The 27,868-nt window shown below is 35.8% G+C and overlaps 1 protein-coding gene across 1 annotated transcript in view; it reads right to left on the bottom strand.

Moving 5' to 3' along the window:
• Positions 1 to 27,868, bottom strand: part of LOC145693356 (uncharacterized) — a 1,437,468-nt gene that overhangs the window by 742,084 nt on the left and 667,516 nt on the right. The window contains exons 14-16 of the mRNA XM_081769283.1: positions 26,969 to 27,175; positions 15,571 to 15,739; positions 323 to 453 (exon numbers count right to left, since the gene is read on the bottom strand). Coding sequence (XP_081625409.1) covers positions 323 to 453; positions 15,571 to 15,739; positions 26,969 to 27,175 — 507 coding nt within the window. The remainder of the gene's footprint in view (positions 1 to 322; positions 454 to 15,570; positions 15,740 to 26,968; positions 27,176 to 27,868) is intronic.

Genomic DNA, 27,868 nt, shown 5'->3' with positions numbered 1-27,868 from the left:
TTTTTTTATAGTTTTTTTTTTGTTTTTTTTTTTCTCTTTTTGGGTCAAAATCTAAAGAGAAAGCAAACAGCTACCCTGTTGCTGTTCTGCTGGCTTACTGGTCGGTCCCATCGATGATAGTTTTGTCACAAATTGCTTCGGCAGTTTCTATGTGCCACTTCATTTTTTAAAATTAACCTTAGCATTCTTCGGTTTTCAACAGACAGCGTTAGATGGAACGAAATGAATCAATCCCTTTTTTGAAGTATATACGAAATTAATTTCGATTTGTTGTAAGCTAAATAGGAAGGCTTGATAGAATTGATCTATGAAATATACTCACCGTAAACCCCCGTAATCCTTTATCTCCTGGTGGACCATCATTGCCTGGTGGTCCCGGCTCTCCTTTGTCTCCTTGTGCACCTCTTTCTCCCTTATAACCGTCAGCGATGTTTTCAGGTGGACCACAACGTCCTACAGAAACAAAAATGCTGTACATTTAGAAAGTGAATTAGAATATCAAGAGAGTGAGCACATCGTTTATAAATTTCATATTTTATAGAACCATGGTTCAACAAATTAGCATCAAATAAAGGATGACAGTAACATCATTGACTCTGAGTAAGAAAAGGAGTTGTGGCGGGGATTAATGAAAACTTCAAATATTCACAGGGTTCACAGGATTGTAGATGAAAACTTCACCTACAATCCGACTACGAAAAATGCTGCAGAGGACTATTTTAAATTTCAATTCTGATTTCGCGACTAGTAGCCATGTGCACCAACGAAGTTTAAACGAGCGTTCACTCAAATGCATCCAACATTAAACTCTTAAGTTTAAATGTGGTTCCAGGTCTTTCGTTACAACATTGAAAGTTGAATTTAGTACATCTCGTTTAAGTAAACTTCGGTCAATTTGTAAAAATCGACTCTGATTCGGCTGTCGTCTTTTGTCTCTAATGTTCGTTTAACAAAGTAACAAATGAAGAAAGCATATCTTGTCGGTCTTTTCGACTTTCGAGATTGAGTGCATAGAGTTGTGAGTAGTCTAATTTCAGTGGTCGTAATTGTGATGGAAAAAATAATGAAACCACGAGCAAAAAATTTTTCCGAACAGGAGAAATGTATTGTAATTTCATTATTGGAAAGTTACAAAGACACAACTGAATGCAAACAGACTGACTTGGATCAACAAAGTTTATCCAACGACTTAACCTTGAGCGTTGTTGGTGCAACAGACATTTTTACCCAGCTTGGTTATGACCCTCGTTCAATAGTTGAACTTCGTTGGTGTACACGGCCGTAGGAGTTTAACCTTTCTTACAATAATCGGGTGTCTTATATTACAATCAGCTCATGCATATGTAACAAAGGAAACTTCACTATGCAATAAAACAGCAAGAAAAGAAATGAATGAAATGCCTGAAAAAGATTGTGAAATAAGGAAGGAAAAAATAGGATATCAAAGAATGCATACGAAGGCTGAAAAAGGAAGCACCTTGACCGGACAGCATCAAACGTGAAATTTTTATAAATCATACAGAATTTAGCAGGAGATATAATTAAGGCTAATGGATACTTTATTTCACCACGATATATAATGAATGACTTATTCAACAAACATTTTCCATGCCTTGGAGAACTTCGAACTTGGTGATAATAAGAAAGGGAGAAGACAAACATAAAAAGGTGTAAAATCACTAAGAGTCCTCATAATATTCGCTGAAGGACAAATATTCGAACTAACAATAGTAATACATAAACACACACAGAACAGAAAACTACAAGTTGCAAGTCGAATTTAGGAAGGGAAAGAGAACTCAAGACCCAGTAAGTGCTTCAACGGAATATTGTAAATCAGGGAAAACAGAAAACTATCAAATGACAGTATTTAAGGACATTAGCGCAGCTTTTCGTAACTTTTGGTGTACCATGATATTCAAAAGACTAAAAGAATTTAGGAATATACAGAAAAGCATGCACAGTAATACTCAACTACTATGAGAACAGAAAGGTAGATCAAAACATTAGACTGTACATAGAAAAGATGGCAACAAAAAAAGAATGTCCAGAAGAATCTAATTCTGGACCAATAATGTGGGAAACAGTAATCCAGCCCTCCCTTCAAGTAGTTGATAAATGCGAAGAAACTAAAGGAGTAGTAAGCAATGCAGAAGACATAGCAATGGCTACAGTTGCATACTCCAGAAGAGATGGAAAACAGAATGGAGATAAGATACTAAACATAGCACATGAGTGGCAAAAAAAAAAAAAAAAAAAAAAAAAAAACTATCCTTCAATACAACAAAATTTATGATAACGGAGCAAACGTTACGAAGAAATTGATCTTGAAAACAAACAATACAGGAATAAAATGAATAAAGGAATTTAAGTAAGTAGGGATATGGATCGTGAGCTTTTAACAATAACAAAACGAGATTAAAATACGCCAACATACTGAAATTGTACACTTCTACAAAATATAATTGCGCGCCTGAATTTTCGTAAGTCCTTTCAAATTGATAGTTTAGCAACAACAGATTCGAAGTAATAGGAGGGGAAATTACAGAAAAAAATCAAAGAAATGCTAGCTATTATGACCGGTCTTCGTAGAATTTGAATTGATGCTTCGTAGTAGAGATCTGTAGTAGTAGTTGTAGCTTAGTGTCACTGTCTATAATGTTATAGTAACTGGAGTTTCTCCACCGTTCGTTTAGTTAAAACTTAGAAGAGAAAAGAAAAGAACTTACAGCTACTGAGATCAAAAACAAAATATTCACAGCGTGAAGTGACTGTATCCCTACACTATGTGATAGTAAGACAGTTTGACAATAATAATAATAATAATAATAATAATAATAATAATAATAATAATAATAATAATAATAATAATAATAATAATAATAATAATAATAATAATAATAATAATAATATAGAGTTATTAAACCAACACTTTGGGGAATGTTTTGGGAAGGCAAATAGGAGATACGTAGAACTGTGTGAATAAATGAATGTTTTCATATGAGTGCTTGTGTAATTGAAATTGCAGCTTTAAGGAATGAAAAATATTAAATTTCGATGGGCACAGAAAAACTGAGTCGAGACAAAGGAGTAGGATGGAGGATGAAAGGATTAATGACAGCCTGAAACGTGAAGGAATCCTGTGTTGCTGCATGAACTGCTCGGTGACGCTAAGAGTGATCGATCAAACTTCGTCACTGAGATCTAGTTGTCTCGCTAATTGTATGTGGGCTCGAAGTCGGTACAAGCGTTGCTAACGCGTATTGGGTGTGGCGGACATCCGATGGCCCACAAATGACAAGTTCTTCTTCCACGCCCAAAAACCAAAGAAATAGGAAATTCGAAATCAGGCTGTCTGCAAGCCTTTGATGGGTTCGAAAGGCGACGTCTGACCAGCCAAAGGACACATTGGGAGTGACTGACTAAAATACGAGACAATATGACTTTTGTACTTAAACGAAGATTTTGTGGTCACACGACATGACGTCAAACGCTTTCCCCAAGATAAGTCTCCACACGTGACGGTGTATTAGGCAATTCTGAAGAGAAAATTAATAAGAAATTGGAAATATGATGATTAAGAGAAAGGAGTATAGGTTTCACGATGGCACGTGTTTCGGGTTAGTTTTGTGGACATTTACTGTTTCTTACAAGTTCCTTTAAACGTACGCAACAAATTCTGGGTTTAATTGCTGCCATGATATCTTTGAAATTTGAACTCATCACGGTGGTTGAGATTATACCTAAAACTCAATCTATACATCTCATACCGGTATAACCTCGGTGCTGAAAATGTATAGTGAACTTCAACTATAGAAACAAAATAAGCGAAGTCGAATACATGCAAAGAGTCACAACAGTAGACAGGTCGTTATTTTAAACTAATGGAGAATTTAATGTAAGGGATCTGTTAAACCTCACCTCAAATACGAGAGGTATTATGTTTGCCCGACGACCAGCCATTCTAATTTCTATTTCATCTTCTTCACCCTCAGTTTCGCATACATGTAATATTTAGAGCTTGACTGTACTTCTGACCGAAATATGCTCTTCATTTTTCCGGCGTGTAGCTTCTGGGCGTTTAAACTTAAATAATAATATGCCATCAAGGAAACTGTTTCAAACGTATTGATCAAGCGCATTGGAGTTTAACTTCCCGTTTACGCACAGACGGGAACAACTCAGAAAATACCAATTAGTGATATATAACTGATAAACATTAATTATAACAAATATAATTTCAGAAAATGGTTTATAGCAGAATTTTTCAAATGTTAATATCATCAATACTCCTTTATCACTGATACTTAAAAGTCATTTTATTTTATTGTGCACCTTGTTACACATAGATATACAATATGAACTAATGGAATCTTCAAACAGGGTTCCCAATGTTCAATCTCCATCTGTTAACTCAGCAGTATAGGGTGAAACCGATAACCCTGCCATGACTTGGACGTCAGCACTGGCAGGCCTGCAAAAGGCCACTTTTCAGCCACTTCTAGATCTGCGAATGCGTTACTTTGTCCCCATTGTGGAAAGTTTTATGTGAACGCAAGAGGATTAACCATTCATATGGGTAAAAAGCATCCGTTTATAAATGCAGAGGAGGAATGTCTTCATTTCAATAATAATAGCTTTCCTGATTGTAGAGCCACAAATGTTAGCATCATTAACTGCAATAGTAGCACGTAGGATATAACGTTATCTAACTTGGGTAAACTGTTGACGTCATTAAGATCATCTACACACATCCTAAGACATGTCCCTCGTGGTGCTCGAACTGAGGTTGCCAATGCACTTTCCAAGTTATTACAGCAAGTAGCTATTTCAAATGGAGAAAAAGAATGGATCAACCTGTTTATATTTCCATTCGTAGCACTAACTGCTCCCAAACAATCCAAAAATATAAAGCATATTACCTCATGGGTGAAACAAAGAGTTTGTGTTTGGGATAATATAGGTATTGACGCCTTAACCTTACACTCGCCAAAGATAAAGAAATCTATACCTAAACAGAATGTGTCAAATCTGAAGATTATTGAAAACAAACTAGCCGATGGTGATGTCCGAGAAGCAGCAAGTTTACTAATGTCAGATGATACAGTAGCAGCCCTTGATACTTCAGTGTTCGAGACGTTGTTGGAGAAACATCCAGGCCACCCAGGTACATTCACTTCACCGAATCTTCCAGAAGATCAAAACAGGGTTCAAGGAGTTTCACTAAACGAATTTTAAAATGCTATAAATTCTTTTCCATCTGGCAGCTCGGGAGGTCTAGATGGTCTTCGCCCTTTGATTCTCAAAAATCTTTTATCTTGCCAAATATTTGAATCGAAAGAAAAGCTATTAAAATCATTTTGCGATGTGTTCAATCTAATTATTTTGGGAAGTATACCCTTAGAAGTTCGCCCTTTGTTTTTCGGAGCCAGACTTATCGCTCTTAAAAAGAAATGTGGTGGAATCAGACCTATCGCCATAGGGAATATTTGGCGCACAATATCAGCCAAAATTATATGCTTCAGAATATGAGAGCCTGTTAAGAACTTTTTGTCTCCCCATCAACTTGGAGATTGTATTGCCAATGGAGTCGAAGCAGCCGTTCATGCAACCAGGATATATTTTCCCTTCACACACAACGCTCCAAAGGCTATCGTAAAGTTGGATTTTCGCAACGCTTGTAGTGAACTTCGCCAGGACTCCATGCTTACTGCAGTGTTGAAGTATTTTCCCGCAATATATCCATATGTTCACCAGTGTTACGCTCAACCCAGTAATGTATTCTTAGGCCAAGACACTATTTCATCCCAGAGAGGAGTACAACAAGGTGATTCCTTGGGCCCAGCACTTTTTCCCATAACAATACATTCTTTAGTACATTCAATTAATACTGAACTAAACATCTGGTATTTGGATGATGGGACTATTGCTGACAAACCTGAGGCAGTCTTTTCAACGTTAACAAATATAAATGGGAAAGCATGAGCTCTTGGCTTACATTTGAATTTCTCAAAATGCGAAGTTGGTTTCCTAGGGTCAGATGAAGTCACATCCGACCAATTACTCAGAAGATTTGGAGAAGTTGCCCCAGGAATACGTCTCCTAACTAAACAGGATGCTTGTCTTCTAGGTGCTGCTCTCATAAACGAAGAATTTTCAACTGTGCTATCAAACAAAATATCCAAATTACATTTTCTGTCTCGTCTTGACTCGATTCCAGCACACGCAGCTTTTTTTTCTCCTACGTGCTTCATCGTCAATTCCTCGCCTAAACTATTTTCTCGGTGCTTTCCATCTTGGAATGAGACTCCACTGCTGAAGAAATATGATAATATCCTTAAAATGGGTCTGGAGTCAATTTTGAACTGCTCCTTGAATGACGACTCTTGGATGCAAGCAGCCTTACCTGTTGGATTAGGAGCCCTTGATATTCGACGAACCGTTGATATGGCGATTCCTATCTTTTCAGCGTCCTACCACGGATATCTTCGTTTAATCGAGGCTCTCCTTCCTCAAGGTTACCACCTGGACTCAGATGGGATAGTTCAAGAAGTCTCTAACAAAAGGATAAATATAACAAATACGGACCTTCCAGAAATCAGCAAAAGAGGTTTTCAGGCATCTTGGTACACACCAATAGCAGCACATTTCAATGAACTTCTTTTACAATCCGTTGCTGTTCCAGAGGATAAGGCCAGACTTCTTGCTGCGTCATCCCCCCATGCTGGGGCATGGTTAAATGCATTACCTTCCCCCCAATTAGGTCTTCACATGTCTAATGAAACCTTTCGAATCGCAGTAGCCTTAAGACTAGGATCAGCTGTTTGTGAGCCACATCGCTGTCCAGATTACGGGGATCAAGTTACCCAACGCGGCCTGCATGGCCTCTCATGCATGAAGAGCATTGGCAGAAACACCAGACATTTATCTATTAATGATATCACTTTGCGAGCCCTCACAACGGCAGGAATTCCATCGATTCGTGAACCGTCAGGCTGTTGTCGATCCGATGGTAAACGACCTGACGGCATGACATTAATACCTTGGATGAGAGGCAAATCACTAGTATGGAATTTTACATGTTCGGACACATTTGCCCATTCAAGCTCCCATTAACTGTTGTGAATGCTGGGAAGTTGCTAGACGTAGAGAGGCAGAAAAGGAAAGGAAATACAATAATCTCCACGATAAATTTATTTTTGCCCCAATAGCCATCGAGACCAGTGGGGCATGGCGCAGGGACGTACGGAAGGGGGGGGACACGGGGGTCCGGACCCCCCCCGAAATTTCGACTTTTTAAAAATTTAGCCTAATTTTAGGGGCAATTTTAGCAATTTTAATATAAAATAGCTTCATATTTAGTTTGAACCCCCCCCCCGAAATAAATTCCTGGGTACGCTACTGGGCATGGGTTCGAGAAGCCTTAATTTTATCAGTAAGGTAGGCAGACGCATATCTATCGTTTGTGGAGATGTTCATTCGCCATTCTTCTTAATCCAACGTATATCCATTACGGTCCAACGTGGCAACGTTTCGTCAGTTCTTGGTACGTTGCCGCCTGGAAGGGAACTGGAGGAGGTGTTTCTTCTGTTGTACAACACAAACAAGCTAACAATATCATAGCTAAAAGTGTTAGTACACTTTTAATGTAAAAGTGATTTCAGAAAATTCTTGTACATAATCCACAACAAGTATGCTCAATTTTATTTATATTTCTAGAGATTTCATTATGTCATTTCTATTTCTATAGTCTATTTATTGTACCACTAAGATTTTGCATCTACTACTAGAAAGAAGAATTTAAATGTTATTGTATGTTTCTGTTAAATTATCATTACTATATCTGTTTGTCGAAATATATATAACAAATGTTTCAAAAAAAATTAAAATAATAATGTAACATTTTAAAAAAATATATTATGTAACAAAACAATATAATTTATGAAATTGTTTCGAAAAAAATAAATAAAAAATAAAGTAATTTTATATATATATAATTGAAGATATCTGCTTGATCTATAAGTTATCAATGAGATAAATACTTTGAACCAAAGCTTTGTGGCATTCGGCCTCAATCATCTCCCGAGTTCCTTTGCCCTGCTTTATGCCCTCAGGGAAAACTGCTAGCAGACGATTCACCACGAACACATAGTTCGCAAGAAAGACTCTCTTTGCAAAGTTTACTTCAGACACAAACCATGGAACATCGTTGTCAAACGATTCACTGCTCTGGTTGAATACGCTAATGTAAATGTAACTGAAGCTGGTGAACAACTTGGTGTTCGCCGTGTTGCAGCATAGGCTTGGCGGAGGAAGTAGAGAGAAACAGGTAGGGTGTCTCGAAAAGCCGGCACCGTCCCTCACAAGACCTAAACCCAAGACCAAAATCAGCCGTTGATTAATGTCAGCCGTCGAAATCCTTTCATGACCTCCAGACAGTTAGTGTTGGCATCTCATTTCTTTGATTCTTTTGGTATTGCTCAAAGATGCCCTATAGTTTTCGGCCTTCAGGTTTATCGAGTTGTACTTAAGTAGCAGTTCACAGACATCCATAAAAATGACCAACAAGCATTTGCTGCGCAAGAATTAATTATAACTGGAGTAGAGTAATATTTACAGACAAGAAGATATTTGCAGCATCTAATGATGGTTCAATGTCACTGCTCACTGCCGGGTATGGTTATGTGAGGATGCAGTAGGTGAGTTACACCGCCTAAAAGGTCGATTCAATCGCCAGAAGTATCTGGATATTTTACAATATGGATTGCTCCTAGTTGTAAGAAATGCATTTCAAGACATCAATGTAGAAGTTTAAACAGATCATAGCTCGGTTCAGGATTTGCATTTAGTTCCAGCACGGTTTCAACAGGAACAAAACATTCAATTAGTCGACTGGGTTTCTACAGCATCTGATCTGAATCCAATGGAAAATCTATGATAGAAGTTAGGAGAATACTAGAAGAAAATTGGCCTGATAATCCACCGAGGAGAGCTGACGATTTATGGGAGTTAGTTCTTGATGCATTGAAAGAAGTTGCACAGGGACGAAGATATGTCTTGAGCTTAGTTAACTCTATACCAAGGAGATAAAGAGCTGTCATGGAAACTAATGGGGACAACACAAGATTATCTACTACTAATACGATTCAACGAAGCGCAAAAAAGCCAGTTTTTCAGAGCTGCCTAATTACATCAATTTTTCTTCTAACTTGACTTCAATTGAGACTTGGGATTCCCGTGTACTTTCGATTATCATATTTACAAACTGCAAATGTTCGCTGTTTCTCGTGGATAAATGGTTAGCATTATAGTTTTCAAAACCGTTATATAATTTCGGTTCTTTGCGGAAGTTTTTTTTCGTGTTTTCAAGAGCTACGTTTTAAAATAGTTCCCTCATTTGGAATTTTGAACGTGAAATATTTGCAGTGCAGACATCCCAACAAATACGAAAATTAGTACTTTGAAAAGTTGCCATTAATAATGCCACTAACATCCATAATAGCACGAAAACAGAAAAGCATATCTTGAAGTACACAAATGTAAACGATATAGAGGGATGTAGGGTACACAAAATAATGAAAAGAATAAATTTAAAATTGTGCAAAAAAGTCTTGTCTTGGTGTCAGGTATCAAACGTTGTCGATGTTCTTTTGAAACACCCTGTATATATATATATATATATATATATATATATATATATATATATATATATATACTCTTATACACAGAGCAACATAGATTAGTTGAAATGCCTGCTCATCGCAAGAGAATAGGTATATGCAACCTATTTGAAAATATATTTGACCCACTATCTTTTCCTTATGCAGCTTATTTCAATAGAAAATGAAATTATTCATTCCCAGCTCACATAAAGCGCTCTTGTAAAGTTAATTTCACAGTTAAACTTCGCTTTTACATATTGAGAAATGTTATAGAAATTATTCTATTGAGCTCCCTCGTGGCTAAGCGGATAGCGTACGGGCCTTTAACGTGGGAGACCCACGTTTCTTTCTCGGTGGGAGCTGATGTGGTTCGGATCCCAGGTTCAGCTGTAGGGCCACGTCTTATATAGCCTCGCTTTTGAAAGGAACGCTAAACTCAAAATCAAATCAAATCACATTGCCTCTTCCGCTTTTCCCCGTTAGAAGAGCAAGTTTTGCAAACGCTAGGCATATCTACTTACGTTCAATAAGGGATTCGTATACGAAGTTCAATTCCATAATATGATGGCCTCCTGAGGAACTCTACTCTTGGTATAAATATAGAACATTGCCCCTCTCCTCTTAAGAGTGACATGATAGAAATTCTTGGCTCGTGCCAGTGGTAACTATGTTCAGGAAATCATTCTAATCGGTTAGAATTTGTTCCATAATAAGTAAGAAACCAAATCGATTTCATTTGCATATAGCCAGATAAGAACCACTTAATATTCCAGTATTTCGCTCAATCGGAGTCATCGTGTAGGGAAATACGTGGACACTACATGATGAACGTTAATATAATGGAAGTTTCGGGTAATCCTCAGTTTCCTGGTATAGGGTCCTGAGAGACAAACAAAATGCTCCACTCCGATAACTCCTGGCACTTTCCTATCCCCGTATTTGTTTTATCCTTTTATCTCCAGTCGTTTCTAATTTATAGGTACTCGCTAATTGTACTGACTCATCCTGTATATAAAAAGGCAATAATATTTAATCGTAAAGAGAGAACAATACCTCAATAATAGAACACTTCTCTCTGTTGCCAATGGTTTCTTATTCAATATCCGTCCACAAGAGTTTGTGGTAGGCAACATCGTGTCCGTGCGTTTTCCCCTTTCCTTCTACATTCTTAATGCACGATTTATTATTTATAACCATTCATTTTCATTAAATATCCACCTTCTTTAAGCCCAAAAAAGCATAATCATGAGAAATAGAAATTTCCTTGAAATTTATTCATTTCAGTTTCCATTGAAATAATTTATGTTCTAGAAAATGTATAGTTACAGTATATTCATATTTTGGACTTTCAGTTTTTACATTTTATTTTTTCCTAATTTCCTGCTCATGTCTAAGTATTACTTTGATTTGGCACTATTTGATTAATGTTAATAGTTGACAGTAACTCGGCTGCGTAAGAAGTTTTCAACTGTTCTCCATTAAAGTTTTAATAGAATGGCAGAAAAAAACGTAAACAAATAGTAGAGTGGTACTTTAGAAACTATCTAACCATTTTGAATATTCTTCACAACATAAATGTGCTCTCATGTTGGAATCAAAGTATACATTTTCTACAGGTCAACCAGATTATTTCCGTTGGTTGTGGTTGAAACCACAGATACAATTTAGTGATTTTCATTTTCATATAGTGATTCCCTTTGTGCGAAATACTGAAGAACTAGATGAAATCTTTCTATGTTATCTTCCGCTCAAGAATATACATTAAGATAATAGAACAATGCTTTATGATTTGATTTAACAAAAATGGTGTAATGTAATATATTACATAGGTGTGACATATTTATAATTTTCTTACATCCGAAGTCTTTGCAACACAACGCAGACTCTGTTGAAAAACAATTTTTCGTAAACAAAATTTGAACCTATGCTAAAATCCCGTTCTGCACTCAATTCCGCTATGCTAACCACGACACCGTTGTCCATCTATGTATATTATTACCTTGGTAATCTACTTCGCGTAGAAGCATGAATTCTCTGTCACCCAGTAAGCCAGATTTTGATTTCATTTTTCTTTTTTGTCACACTTCATGATGTTTTCCTATATGACAATTACGTACTTACTTGACAGCACCTCCTGATACTCAATTCTTCTGCTCTGGTCATGTTACTCTGTAGCAGAATGGAGGGAAAATAGATTTCCTTGCAAGTAGATCTGAGAGACGTAAGGATCTAGGGTATTTTTCCGAAGGTATTTTGCCGTCTAGGCTTCTATGACCAGAAGCGGGACTGGAGTCGGAGCAACTACAGCTGATGATAAGAAGATTACAGTATGTAGATAAGATAGCCTACAGTTAAATACAAACCTAACTACGGAAGTAAGTTCAATATATTAAAAAAATCTAAACCCATGTATTCATTACACGTATTAATTTATTCAAGAGTTGCAGCAGGTACATGTGTTTTGATATGCTGCACTGTGATATAATTCGAGACAATTTGATATACTTAGTTATTATAATGTCAAATTGATAGGAGTCAATATAAGACTACATGTTACTAAATTTGATCTTTGCAAAATGAAAAAAAAAGAATGTATATCTTAAAATCGGGAGGAATTTCCTAAAGAAAACAGAAACTATACTATAAAATTCCTAATAATGAGTTCATTAAGAATTAAACCGTATTGTGTTCAAGAGAATAATATGTAGAAACACAGGAACGTATTGGGAGCCAGAAAAACATATTAATAGCATGTCATTAATAGTACTAGAAGCAACGGCGTATCTGTAAACGAAAGAAGTATAAAGGTTGTCGTAGACTTAGCAGAAGCTGTAAATGCTAATACTAAACGCTACAAGAGCTCCTTCGTGGCTAAGTGGTTAGCGTATGTCTTTTCGGCGTGGGAGACCCGGGTTCGATTCCAGGCGGTAGCTCATGTGGTTCGGATTCCACGTTAATCAGTAGGTCCCGTCTCATATAACCTCGTGCTGAAAGTTAAACTCAAAACCTACTCAACTCAACTACATGCTACACAATTCGAGTTGGTCAAAAAAAACGTACGATTCAAAGTATGGGACAACATTGACTTACGAATGATGTTGAGTTTTAAAATGGGGACACAAAGCAAAAGGTTAAAGAAGAGAATATACAGCTGAAAATGAAGATGAAAAATAAAACTAAGTTTGTCAGATACATAATAGTCGAATGTGTTTCTTCGACTGTAAGGTGTTCGACAGATAGATGAAATAGTATACTCGGCTACTGAAAGATTATTATCCAACTGGAGAAATTTGTATGTAGGCTTCGAACATTTCCTAAATAATAAATAAGACTTTTTTTTCTTTTTTACTTGACCAAACAAGAACAGCGTTAAAGATTTTAGTTACTCGTTTCCAGGTCTAAAGAGAGGTAAAGCGTATGGAATACAATGAAATCTAAATAATAAATGTTACTGGTGAAACATTGCTAGTATACTTGAATGGTAATTACGAAACAACAACATTCCCTCAAATACGTAATGATAGGATCATTTTCTTAAATATATAGAAAATACAAATTTTTTTTCGGTAGGACAGGACGATTGATTTGTACAACAGTTGAAAAATTCAATATTTTTCACATAAAACGAAAGTATGAAAATTAAAACTTCACATTCTCCAAAGGTAACCAAAGTAGTTACCAAGGATGTTAAAAAGAATTTATTCGCACAAGTACTTTAAATAGGGTTGTTAAATGTGTTGAAGATAACACACGGGTTGTATGAAAGATTAGTGGTTCTTTGCTTTAAATTATCAATAATTAAGAACAAGAAAATCGAAGATGTAATTACTAGTATAACATGCAATCATCTACAATTAGATGTTTATGGTTATAAGTCACACAGAAAATGCTTCATAAATATATACAAAGGCTGATGAACAGGTGGTTCAGAAAGCAGAGATATTATTTGTTTAATTTTGTCCTAGTTATGAAACTACATTCGGAAAATAACTTTATAATTGTCTTACAAAATGGGTTTGAATTTTCAAAATTTGTTATTAAACGGCAGAAATAAGGGCCTTGTAATTTTACAATTTTGGAGTTATGAAACCACCTACATTCAAATAGTATTTTACACTATTTCCTAGTACACTTACATTTTTAAAATTGTGCTCATGAATAGAAAATATACTAGTTTTCATAAATTTATTCTTTCGACTATGCAATCATCTGTGTATTCATGAAATATTATTTTTAAATGTCATTCAAAATATCTTTGAATTTTCAAAATCTGTGAATACAATCATCATCATCACGATCATCATTGGTAGTCTATCGTTATTGGCAGATCACTTAATACGTAACAAAAACATTATTTTTGTAATTTTTAGAGTTATATAACTAGCAATACATTAAAGCAATAAGATTTTGATGCACTTTCGAAATGCGTTCACATTTTTACAACTATTTCATAAAACAAGTTTGTAATTTTCTCCTTGGAGTGATGGAGCAAACAACACATTTAGAAAATAGAATTTTCAATATTATTTTGAAATAAGTTTAAATTCTTAAAATTAGTTCCCAAGTAATGAAGATATGAATTTATTTCGATCCCGCAAAGTTTTGTCACCTTATAATTTTTATCTAAAAGTCACCATAAATTTTACACATAATGATTTAAAATAAACGGGTACAAATCAGCTCTCTACAATCAGAGGCACATATACAATTTCTCGAATTGATATCACTCCCAGGTTTTGAGTATTGAATGATCATACTAAGGAAGAACATTCAAAAATCATCTTTGTGTTGAGGCTACGCTTAATTCTGAAAATTATTTACGTGTCAGGGTATACTTTACTAGTACGGTTTAACATAGCTCTGACTATAAACTATGCAGTGGTTCAATGTCACTTAATTTTCTCTCTCGCTCTGTGTTTCCACAGTTGACAATGATTCGATGCTATTTCCCTTATTATGCTTTTACTTACTTCGTGTGGTTGCATATATAGAGGTGCCAATAACTAACTTTAATATTTATTGGATGATTTTCAAAATTCAAACGGTATTAGGAAAATTATGTATCAAGCTTTTAAACGTTGAAATTATAGATATCTGTGCGCTGCCCAGTATGATCAATTAGTATTTGTGTCTTCTAATTATGTAATATCTGTCTAGAATCGTTTAGAGACAAAAGTTATCTACAGAGCCTACATTTACGCTCCACTGACAGACTAAAATATCGACAACCTGGCAATGAAAACATAGACAAGTATAACATTTATTCCATAATATTCGTATTCGAAAGAGGCTACCAAAACATAGACACCCATAATATTGGCAACCAAAATATCGACAGCGCGTAACATCGTCAGCAAAACCTTTGACAGCATGTAAATTTGACTAGCATGAAGTATCGAAATTTACAAAATCAAGAGTTCATAAAATGAGGAGCCAACATACTCATACAAAATATCCACATGGCAGAAACACCAAGAACCAAAACATAGACAGTAAAAGACCTTTAATGTTTTAACAAATTAAATATCAGCTAACCCTACACTAAGGATATACGATTGCTCAGCGGGGGAGCACTCACTTCTGGTACATGAGGTTACTGGTTCAATGCCAGGTGCCAACTAGACTTCGAGGTGGATAATCGTGAAGTACGTTGGTATATTTGGGATTCTCTAGCTTCCTTTTACTCTCTTCATTCCGCCATTATCACGCATCTCTATCACTTTCTCCGTTAGTCTAGGTGCATAATCGTGGAATGTTTAAAAAAAATAACAAAAAACACTCTTTACAAGACGGAGTAAATGTAGACGTTAAGTGGCTGCTAGACCTTAGATGTCTGCTAGATGTAACAGAAGCCTATTGAAAATTTGGGAAAATAAGCTTATCTGCGATTTTAGTGTTGAAGTTTTACCTGCTTCTCCCTTTTGTCCTTTAGCTCCAGGTTGGCCTTTGTCTCCCTTACTTCCATCCCTTCCAGGATTACCAGGTTCACCCTTTATACTGATGCCCTTGTCTCCTTTTGGTCCTGGGATTCCAGGCTCTCCAGGAATTCCATCCAGTCCAGGATATCCCTTTTCACCCTGTAATGATAAATGCATCTCCGTATAGAGATTTATGTACCAGTACATACGAGTATAACATATAGTGAAAGGACTCTGGCTATATTGGTATGATGTTATTTATTCTCTTCTATATACTGAAATATTTTCCTTAACTGAAGAGATTTGGTACAGCAAATTTTATCCCACTTCTCCGTTTAAGAGTGAAACAAGAAGCTTACTTTTTAATTTTATTTTGTTTCCAATTGATAAGCAACTAAAGAGCAACATTTTCTTAACAACTCGTAAGATATACATAATATTTAGTGTATTATACTATGGAGCCGTTTTATTATTTTTCTTATTGAAATTCCACGAATCGGAAGTTCTATTGTTAGGATTGCAGACACACTATTCGATTAGCTTAAGTCGGAGAGCTAGAAATCGAGGATAGGAGGTAGGAGCCCACAACGAGTACAGTATGTCCGGTGCCTTGTGGTAGGGGAATGTCTTATCTTGGTAGAAGATGGAGACCTCTATTGATCAAATAAAAATCAGAGATTAAAATTCACGATGAAACGGATGTACTACGAACTATTCAATCACTTCCACGAATGAAAACTAGAGGCGAGTGTAAACCGAACTCCACCAATCAATTGTTTAGTGCTTGTGCTCTCATATGGTGGTTTCATGACGATCCAAACAAACAAAGGTGCAACTTTATGTATGTTAGGCATTATATGTTGTATATAACTTGAACATACGTGCATATTAGAAGTAACTAGACCTAAGCATCGTGGTACATTACGCTTTGTAGCAGCAAATTTGTTTTAAAGTTACTGTATTGAGATTCACCTCGTGAAGTATTCTGTAGTGTTTCTGTAGGCGGCTCTCTAGTTCAGTGGTTAGAGAGTTGAACTCAAATCTGTGTGGTCCTGGGCTAGATTTCCGGCCGATGCACTCAATTTTCGGCTTCCACCCAGCGTCGTGAGGCAAACTGAGGAGTGACGACAACAAAAGATCTAACAGGGAGTGGGTACAGAAAGCTAAGCTACTGACACGTTTGTTAGAGGAGTGTTACAACGCGCTGACTATGTGTTCGTCGCTAAGCTGGACGAAGATGAGTCGGTCGCTAAGAGATTGTGTTCGGGAGGCTCGGGCACGTAACATGCTCATACGCCAGTGGTGCTTTTGCTGCATCAATTGAAGGTGGTTGATCATAAGGTCCTGCAGTAACCTAATACAAACTAGATATTTTTGCGTTTATCTAATCTAATATAAATGAAATAAAGAGTTTGTTTGTCTGCGAATCTGTGTGAGGCTTGGGAACCAGACGAGTGGACCGAGAGTTATCAAATTTGGGTCACGGGTACCTTGATCCAGACCCCACACAAAGACGAAGCGCTGTTTCAAATTTCGAACCAGGAGGGTTCTTTGGGGGGGGGGGAGAATGTCGTTTACCAGGATATGTAAAAGTAGTAGAAAATACCCGATATTAGTATTGAATTCATAGATTTCGCGGTCGCTGAGATCAATGGTGAAACTCCGATCGCATTATATTCCAAATTTACCCCATTCGGCTGCGGGCCGGGTGTCAACGGGTGGTGGATACCGAGACATGTAAAAATAATCGAAAATGACCGATATTAGTGTCAAATCCATAGTTTTCGTAGTAGCTGGAATCAATGGTGACACTTCCATTAGCGATGACTTTCAAATTCAGCTATCACTGTATGCGGGCCGGCGTTCACCTGTGGGGAAGAGAAGAGTTACAGAGACATGTAAAAATAATCCAAAATGACCGATATTAGTGTTAAATCCATAGTTTTCCTGTCGCTGATATAAATGGTGATACTGCCACAGGCGTTGATTTCCCAACATAGCCCCCTTGCGAAGAATGGGTATTTCAATTAGTATCTAATCATTTCTCTTTCTTTTTTCCCCTTTCGTTCAACTGTTGTGAGCATCAGACAGAGTTACAAATTTATAAGTGTTCAGAACCCTTGTGAACCTGCCCTCCCCGCACCTCTTGGTACGCATATCAACAAAAAGTACTTCCTTTCTACCGGTTTGTAGAACAAATTTTTTTGTTTCTACTATACTGTAGTATGAAAAATTAAGAAAACAAAGTTGAGGACCTGGTATACGCAACCCCCACCACGACGTACGATCGATTTAATTGGTTCATTTGAAACGCGTTTGTTTGTACTGGGTTGTAATTTGTTTCGTTTGTACCGTCCTGGATTGTGAGAAATTAAAACAAACTGCCGGCCCAGTTCAAGCAGGCACTCAGTACACTACGTACAGTGGCCCACATAAATTCTTGAGGAACAAAATCCGAGAGTTAGGCAACCCAACTAACGCCCGCTCTAACATTAATTACGCCTGGTAGAGGAGCTAGAACAGCAGCATGAAGTTGCCCCCACCTGTTAAAAGGACAAATCGTAAAGTGTTTTTATGCAGGAGTGAAGCAAAACGCTGGCTGAGGAAATGACAAAAGGGTATCTTACCATTCTTGTACTCACAGTACACAGCACAGTACCAGAAAAAAATATTACGGACACCAGAGGCGCCGATGAGACTTAAATAATCTTATAATTAACTCAAATGAAGGATTATATAAACAAGTTAACTTACTTCAAATGAGACTATACATATATGTGTATCAAATAATATGCGGATAGATTGTGCGGTATATGTATTAGTTTATTTTCTTTTAAAGTAAACACAAAGCCTTGTGTTGAGTTTTACAACTATTAAGAGTAGTCCTACCTGCAAATCAATTAAAGTATTGATTGATCACTCAGGTGAAGAACCCAGCCTCTAATGAAAAATTTGGAGGTTTAACAGGGCCTGAGCTCCTAGGTTCCAGCGCCACTGATTGATACGTAATGTTACTTCGAAAGAACTTGTCTGATTTCATTATTCGTTAAATAAAATAGACGAAGCCAAGTTCGACCTATTATTTAAAAAAACTGACGAAGCTGCCCCAGGAATACGTCTTCTAACTAATCAGGATGCTTGTCTTCTAGGCGCCGCTCTCACAAAGGAAGCATTTACCAATGTCCTGTTAAGCAAAATATTGAAGTTAGAATATTTTTTTCTCGTCTCACCTCGATTTCTGTCCATGCAGCTTTCTTTCTTCTACGTGCCTCTTTATCGATCCCTCGTTTAAACTACTTCTTAAGATGCTTTCCATCTTGGAATAAGACTCCACTACTGGAAAAATATGATCTTATCCTTAAAATGGGTCTGGAATCAATTTTGAACTTTTCCTTGAGTGACGACTCTTGGATGCAAGCATCCTTACCTGTTGGATTAGGACGTCTTGGTATTCGACGAACCGTTGATATGGCGATTCCTATCTTTTTAGCGTCCTACCACGGATATCTTCGTTTAATCGAGGCTCTCCTTCCTCAAGGTTACCACCTGGACCCAGATGAAATAGTTCAAGAAGGCTCAAGTAAATGGATAAATATAACAAATACGGACCTTCTAGAAATCAGCAAAAGAGGTTTCCAGGCATCTTGGTACACACCAATAGCAGCACATTTTCATGAAGTTCTTTTACAATCCGTTACTGTTGCAGAGGATAAAGCTAGGCTTCTTGCTGCGTCATCCCCCCATGCTGGGGCATGGTCAAATGCGTTACCTTCCCCCCAATTAGGTCTTCACATGTCTAATGAAACCTTTCGAATCACAGTAGCCTTAAGACTAGGTCCAGATGTTTGTGAGCCACATCGCTGTCCAGATTGCGGGGATCAAGTTACCCAACGCGGCCTGCATGGCCTCTCATGCATGAAGAGCATTGGAAGGAACACCAGACATTCATCTGTTAATGACATTATTTTGCGAGCCCTCACAACGGCAGGAATTCCTTCCATTCGTGAACCGTCAGGCTGTTGTCGTTCTGATGGTAAACGACCTGACGACATGACATGGATGAGAGGCAAATCACTAGTTTGGGATTTTACATGTTCGGACACATTTGCCCATTCAAGCCTCCCATTGACTGTTATGAATGCTGGAGAAGTTGCTAGACGTAGAGGCAGGAAAGGAAAGGAAATACAACAATCTCCTCGACAAATTTATTTTTGCTCCAATAGCCATCGAGACCAGTGGGGCATGGGGTTCTAGAAGCCTTGATATTATCAGAGAGGTAGGCAGCTGATTATCTATCGTTTCTGGAGATGTTCGTTCAGCGTCCTTCTTAATACAACGTATATCTATTGCGGTCCAACGTGGCAACGTTTCGTCAGTTCTTGATACGTTGCCGCCTGGAAGGGAACTAGAGGAGATATTTCTTCTCTAATAGAGTAAAGCGGGGTAAAAGGACGCACTTAATGTTCAGCATGCTATTGCTGCTATACCAAAAACAATATTGAGATGATCCGTAATTGTTATTTTTTCTCGAAAGCCATATGAAATGAATCTTTTTATAAAGCATATATAAATACGTATGTGAAAATTAGTAACTAATTAGTAATTATCTTGTAATTAATCAGCATATTTTTTTAAAAAAATTTCAATTATAAAATACATAATATTACTACCTTCTTACTTTCAAGTATAGACAGTAAAAATATGTTTTAATCACGGAAAAAGAAAAATCAAAATGGCATGGCGAAAAATCAAAATAAAAGAAAAATCTCCTTAACTTTTATTAATGAATAAAGTAGAGATAATATGGGAAAAGAAAGCACTGAGGTCGTGGATCGTCTCATCAGGACTTTAACTATAATGAAGTATTCAAAAGTTACATATAAAGCTATAAAGCCAGGACTCTGCCTTTCTACATCTTTGCACTTACGCCTCTCGTGCGGCCTAAGCCTTAGTTGCCTAAAAATAAAACTATATTCAAATTTAATCAATCAAGTTCAAACTCAACCAGTCAAAATTCAATAAAGTTTTATAATAACACCACAAAGTTCTAGTAATTTGTAATGACAGTTTAATACTGTGATGATAAAGTCATCCAGTATAGATAGCTGGTAGGCAGCTATTATTGTAATACCGTTTAGCATCTTACATAATTTGTTACCAAAATAATGTTTAATATTATTTTATTTTCAGATATATGAATGTACAATTATTATGCTGCTGCCCGTGTTATGTAAAAAAAAAAAATATTGACCTTATATGAACCTTTTGGAAACTAGAATCAGTATTTCATATTTCAGGTTCAAATCTTGAAAAGTTAAAATTAATAATGCATCGCTTATATTGTATTTAGTATACTACATACTGCAAACAACACAAAATTTCTTACACCAAGGGATTTCTGTTTAAAGTTTTTTTGTAATTTCTATAATCATGATGCTACTGCTGTTTTTTTTTTTCTTCAATGAAAGCTTTATCAGGCATTATTTGCAATAACTGTTGTCAAAATGTACAACGAGAGTAAATCGGATAGGGGTGCAAGCTTTACAGAATATCTTATAACTATTCACATGTGCACGCTACTCTTTTCTTGTCCTGCGTCACTTATTTGAATAAATAACTAAATAAATAAAGGTGTGCCAGTTAAATACCAAGCGTTGGAACCTACGTATGAAGATTAGTTCTTACTCTACTAATCAATATTTTATGCAAGGTGATAAATGGATTGTGTGTGAGTGACAAACTATGAAAGTTGATTTGTTGAGAAATTGCATTAGTCACCAATATTTTAATAATGTGAAATTCTGATGTAAAAGCATATTACTTTCTTTAAAGAATTACATTGATACAGGCAAATAGAATATGTATATTTTCATACAAAGCTGCAATATGAAGGTTAGTTATGCATTCAGATGAAAGGGTCTGCACCAACGACTAACTAACAGCAAGAAAGGTAAATGTTCAATTAGTATACCCGACATTGTGAGCAGCGATAATAAAAGTTAAAAACGAAAAAAATCATTTCGTAAATGTTAATATACACATAAAAAGCATAAGCCTAATGTTTATATTTCGCCCTTACGAAATAATTAATTTGTATCAAAAAATATTCGTTAGCGTAAATCGATCTTTACAAAAATTGATGTCTTACTTTCCTTGAGTAGAAAAGTTGTCAAGAAGAGAAGTCCTTGAGTACTCAAGAAGATGTGAGTGTATGTCCTCCCTCATTCTCATTCCATTTTAAATTCCCCAGTCAGTCTCATTTGAAGTGGAATAAGGCTCTATATACGCTGACGCGAACCTTACAAAATGGTCCTGTCTGTTTTAACGTGTTGGGAACGCTTCGCAGTGGTGACTTGCATTATGTGAACAGAACATAATAAGTCGTGAAGTGGCTGTAACTCTTGAAAAACTAGTTCGTTAAGAGCATATGTCATCGACGTTTAATTTTATTGTTTTGATATTTTAATCGCATTATTTTAAATGGCTAATAACTATAAAACCTGTCAGTGTGTATATTACTTGCAAATCAATGATTTCGAATGATTTTTCAATGCTGTTCTTTATAATGAATCGGCGTAGGAACATGAACATTGTGCATTGAAGGTGGCAAGGAAGGCATTCCGGAACCCATCATGGAGCCGATGAAGGACTATGCAAATGGAATGCAATGAAAATCTGTAATTAAAATTGCAATCTTTTGTAGTGCAACGAAATTAAGAGCATAAACGGGTTCTAGAAAGTAGACATGGCTTCGAAACATAAATGGTTAAGCGAAGATAAGTGAATTAGTGTTAAATTTATGCAAATTATCCGAAGCGACGTGAATGCACGCCGCAAAACCCAGTTCTATTCGTTTATGATTGATACGAAAATTTAATTGTTGTATTTGATAACATTGATATTCATCATAAAAAAAGTTCTAAGTCACCTGAAAGAACAATACCACATGATGTATCATGAGTTCATCGAACGTTTAGTGATTTCACCATAAACTTCGCACTGGAACATGCTAGCCAAAGCGCCTAAGATAGATCCTTGGATCCTTCGTCAAAATAAGGAGATAAAATTAAGTTTCCTTTTAATGCAATAACACTACATTTCCCTTAAATCCCCCCATAATTAAAGTGCAGTGCAGTGAAGTGCTTTGTAAATCAACGTGTGCTAAGTGGTCACATACTCCTAAGCTAAATATAAGCTGGGAAAAAAATTAATATCATGCTATTTTTACATTAATCCTTACTTCTTTTTTATTTTTTTTGGCATACAATAAAAATGGGCTAAAAATACTAAATACATCGAAACAGGTTTACTAATAAAATTTATATTGATAAAACGTGAACGTAAGTATATGTAAAATGTACCATAATTTTGTTTAAGTAAAATTCATCTAATGTATTTGTTTTGCTTCCAGTTGTTTTATCCAAGTTTCTCACACAAATCACTACGGAAACTGTTAGAATTAAGTACAGGTATTTATACACACTCTGCAGATACGAAGTGGGCGTATCAAGGATGGTGGGTACGCGCGAGTGATACCTTGGTTCGAATCCATTTTGATTTGTGATATAATTCGGACTCTCCCACGATTTCTAACCACTATTATACGGAGGATGGAGTACTTAATTGTTCTAACCACTGAGTCCACTGTTTATATCCAAAGTTAATAGCCCGAATATGAGAATCGAACCCAGGCAGGTTACAAAGAGAAGTAATTGAGTAGAGTAGTTTTTCTTTCTCCTGATTTCTCAGATAAATCAGATAAAGATCAATAAGATAAAATAAATTTGTCATGCTAAAAGTCCCTAAACCCATTTTATGCGATGCAATTTTCTATGCAATCTTGCATGCTAAGAGCCATGCGTTCAAACTATTTCGTGAACTAATTAACATTCAACTTTCCACGGTAAATTGCACATGTTTTATCTTGTTCGGAGATAGAACATATGCAATCTACCATGGAAAGTTGAATTCTAATTTTTATTAGAGGAAATAATTTGAATGCATGCCTCCTAGCATGCAAGATTGCATAGAAAAATCAAAAATAGATGCAAAATTGCCTTGTCTAATGTCGTCTTAAGTCTACTTTCCCAAATTTTTAAAAAATCATCTGGGCATTTATATGAAAATTGACATTTAACACACGCTTTTATAACATTTTATCCACATCATTGTTCTCTAACAGTATTATTTTATAGCACATAAATTTGCTTTTTCTTTCAATAGTAATTTACATTTTTGTTGCATTATTTGATGACGTCTCAGGTAGCATCAGTTATACCATTTCAGGGTTTCAGTTGTCAAAATTTTCGCGCGTATGCATTACTCATGTGTATTCCTTGTACTTTAGATTAAATGTTCATTAATATAATTCCAAATGACATGACTACAGATGTTTGGTGTGCTCTTGTATTGTTTGCTTAATAGTAAAACAAATATTTTGGAATTAAAATGCCAAACATGTAAATTGTTTCGTTGTTGGTACTGCAAAATACAAAATGGTAATCATTGAAAAGAAACTGTAAAAGCTAAAGATAAAATAACTTCGTTTGATGAAAGCTGTACGATATTCCAACAATTGTAAATAAGAGAATGCATAACTGTTTAAGACATGTTGCTACTATATTCCGTGGATACCAACGTGAAGCAAGAAAGTATTTGCGAGCAGATTTGTGGGATTTGAACCTTGTAGCAACGTTTGAGAACCACTGCCGCAGGATTGCTTCGAACTTTTATATTCAAACTTCGAACGAATATTAATATTACGATTCCGAAATCAAGAGTGAGCTTCAAAATATCAGTTTTGAAAACAGTTCCGAAATTCATACCTTTGAGCATTCCTCAATTCCAAACTTTTGGAATATTCCGGAACTTCGAAACGTTCCGGAATTAGACGAATTCCGGAATACAAAATCGAATTCCGAACACTCCTATCCCTCAATATATTATATATATATATATATATATATATATATATATATATATATATATATATATATATATATATATATATATATATATATATATATATATATATATATATATTTAATATATATATAGGAATAGGTATTAGAAACATGAATAATTTCCAATTGTGGACTTGTTGTTTCATATTGGTATTCAACTCAGAAATCTTTTTTCATCATAACAGGATTAAAGTTAATTATTCTTGGTCTTCACATATAAATGACAGACATGGCAAACAAATGTGACTGAGCTTTGAAGCCTGAAAATGCATTTGATTTTGCTTTCCCAAACATTTAAAATAAAACTTTATATGAAAAAGAAAAGTTTCCGTATATTGAAAAAACAAGAATCTTCCTTAATCAGGATCGAACTGCCGCCTTTTGATTCTAGATTTTCAACACCATTACTAAACCCGCTTGGTCACGGTGATAACTTCTCAGAGAATGTGTTGTAATATTGCTAATAGAATTGCTGCAAGCGCAGGTTCACACTTGGTGTTTTAAACAGCTATTTTCTGCCTCTTTCACTAATATCAGATTGATATAGTGATTTTACATTGGAACTGTGCATTAAGTGTAAACTGTATGCTGACCGCAGAAATACGTTGTTTTCCATTCTTTAAATTCACATCTTTGCGAGTGTCCTAAATGCCTGGCACTATGTCAAGTTTTCCCTCTAATTTCTCCATGAATATTATTCGCGTAATTATTTGAGTGACCACGGTTTCATAGTGATAAACGTTTCTTAGCTTCTAACTTTCTTGTTTTGCTTTTTTTTTTTTTTTAATACAAAAGTCATGGTTATTAATTACTTCAAAGAGAGCACCAAGAAGCAATAATATCTGAAGAAAACCGAGTTATTAACGAAAATGTAGAATTGACAGTATTTTTATATGCGTCTTTTTCTTTTTTGGATGACGATTAGTAGGTTTACCGTGTATCTACGACGAAGCTCAACTATAGTGATATATGAAAGAGGACCATATGTAAAATTTTTTGCAGTGCCAGGCCATCTAAAAATGCCGTCTCTCCCCTGCGCAACCAACGAATAACAATGCAGAAAATTTGACAAAGTGGTTGATCATGACACTAAGTTGACAAATAATAGTGCAAATTTGTCACACGGGAACAGACGTAAATTACTTTAGCTGGCTGTTGGTTAATAACTTTGAAAACTACGAGTAATTCTGAAGTTAACCACGAATAAAAATTTATGATGAAAGAATGATACGATGTACGCAATTAACTAAAAAAAAAATAATAACTAAATTGTCAATTCTCTCTTTTTAGCCAAATTCTTGTTACTTGGATACTTTCAAATGTTAAAATCTCGTGTCATATTCATCTGTGCATGCATAATACACTTCTGAAATTCCCTGAACCAGAGTGAAAAAAACTAATTCGAGAAAATTTGCTACCCCCAAAACTTGTCGTCCTGGGTCCTCACCCAAATTGGATAAATACTCTGCTAGGTGGAAGTAGCGGTTGATAGTGTTTGACACAAATATGCTCTCCTTCACGATATACGCATTGTAATCAAAGTAGCAAGATAAAAAATGCGATTGGACCCAAGTAGCACAAACTATGTTCAAAATTTCATTTGAAACTATAGCTGTTTCCGTGAAAATAAAGAAATTCACCCTCTCCCCCTTAATTTCCTCAGAAACTGAATTTTGAAAGACACTCGACCAAGTGTCCGCTTGTTTCTAACGGGCAATTATACTTTCAAGTTTCATCTTCCTAACTTACTTTTGGCATAATATTTAAACACTTCTCACTTTTAATGAAAGTGACATGATAAAATTACAACTCGCGGCAAGTGATATGTTAAAAATTACCTTATTAACTACTTTTTAAATGATATTTGTATTTATTTTGTAATAACTTATTTATTTTGCAATAACTTATGTAAGTTTTTACAAAACAAATACGAATATTATTTTAAAAGTAGTTAACAAGGAACCAAGACAACATGATAAGTCATCAATTACCGTTGAGTTCATTTTTCTAGTCGGTGCCTTAACCTAGATTTTTGGGTAATTCAAATACTTGACACTGTAATTTCTATGGATGACAGCACTGATAATTTTTCCGATTTGTATTTTCGGGTGTAGAATAACATTATCTATTACCATGGTAGGTTACATTTCATTACCTCTTTTTACTTAGGAAAAACGGGCAAAAGAAAATGTGTTAGCTTTTCAAAAATATTTAGTAGTCTACCCCCTTAAGAGAGAACGTGGGGCACAGAAAAGAATTATAGAAATTGTCCCTATTCCTCATATCTAGAAGGGAAATTATCAAAAACGCTGGAGCGTTTCCCCACTTATTTTAATTGAAAAATCCATCGAGGATGTAAAGAAAGCTCTTAACAATTAATCACTATATTAGAAAATCAATTATTTCTGAACTGTCAATAGCTTACCTTATCTCCTTTTACACCCGGAAAACCTTCAATGCCAGTTCGTCCTGGTTGGCCAGGGAGACCAGGTTCACCTTTAGGACCTTGAGGACCACGATCTCCTTTCAGACCAGCTGGACCAGGATCACCTTTCAGAAGATTGGAAGGTACAAATGCAGGTTCACCTTTTTCACCAGGTGGTCCTGGAGGACCTGGCTTTCCAGGAATGCCCTAAAATTACACAATATACATAAAGGAAATAAGTGTAGTACTAATAATTTCAAACATAAATACGACAATGCAAAATATGTCAGTGTAAGACTAAGAATAAATGTCACTCAAAAACTCGGCAGTAATATTTTGTTCAAAATCTTTCTCTACAATCAAAATTTAAATATTTTGAGTGTCTCCTCAAGCTTTTCATGTAGTCACACACACACACACGTATTATATATATATTCATACAATCATTTCAAAACATAAATGATTACCACATCTAAAATGTGGTAGGTTTTGACAACGTCGTTGTATTATATGTGCATAAAAATACAAATACCAAACTTTGTGGAAAGCTTTTTCTAAATCAAACGAGACCAACCAAGATCGATTGCTGTGTTAAACTGATTACAGGTGAAATTTGTGAGGCAAAGTAATTGGAATTACGTTCGAGTTGCTTCTTCGAGTGGAATTACGTTGTGAAGTGCCAGAAAGGTATGGAGACGTTTGACGATGATACTTTCCAATATTTTGCAAAATGTGACGATGATACGTTAACTGAATAGAACGGTAAGAGGTTGGAGTAAATGGGTTTGATTGGTTTGAGAAACATAAGGGGTTTTAGATGGTTTTCAGTCAGGGTACAAATAACTGGCACGAAAAATAACGGTAGAGATGTGAGAAAAGATATAAAACGGCATACGCTAA

This window comes from Thermobia domestica, chromosome 8, assembly GCF_964235325.1.
Source record: "Thermobia domestica chromosome 8, izTheDome1.hap1.1, whole genome shotgun sequence".
Classification (NCBI taxonomy): domain Eukaryota; kingdom Metazoa; phylum Arthropoda; class Insecta; order Zygentoma; family Lepismatidae; genus Thermobia; species Thermobia domestica.
Note: the sequence above shows the minus strand (reverse complement) of the source record. Positions and strands in the feature narration are given on the sequence as shown.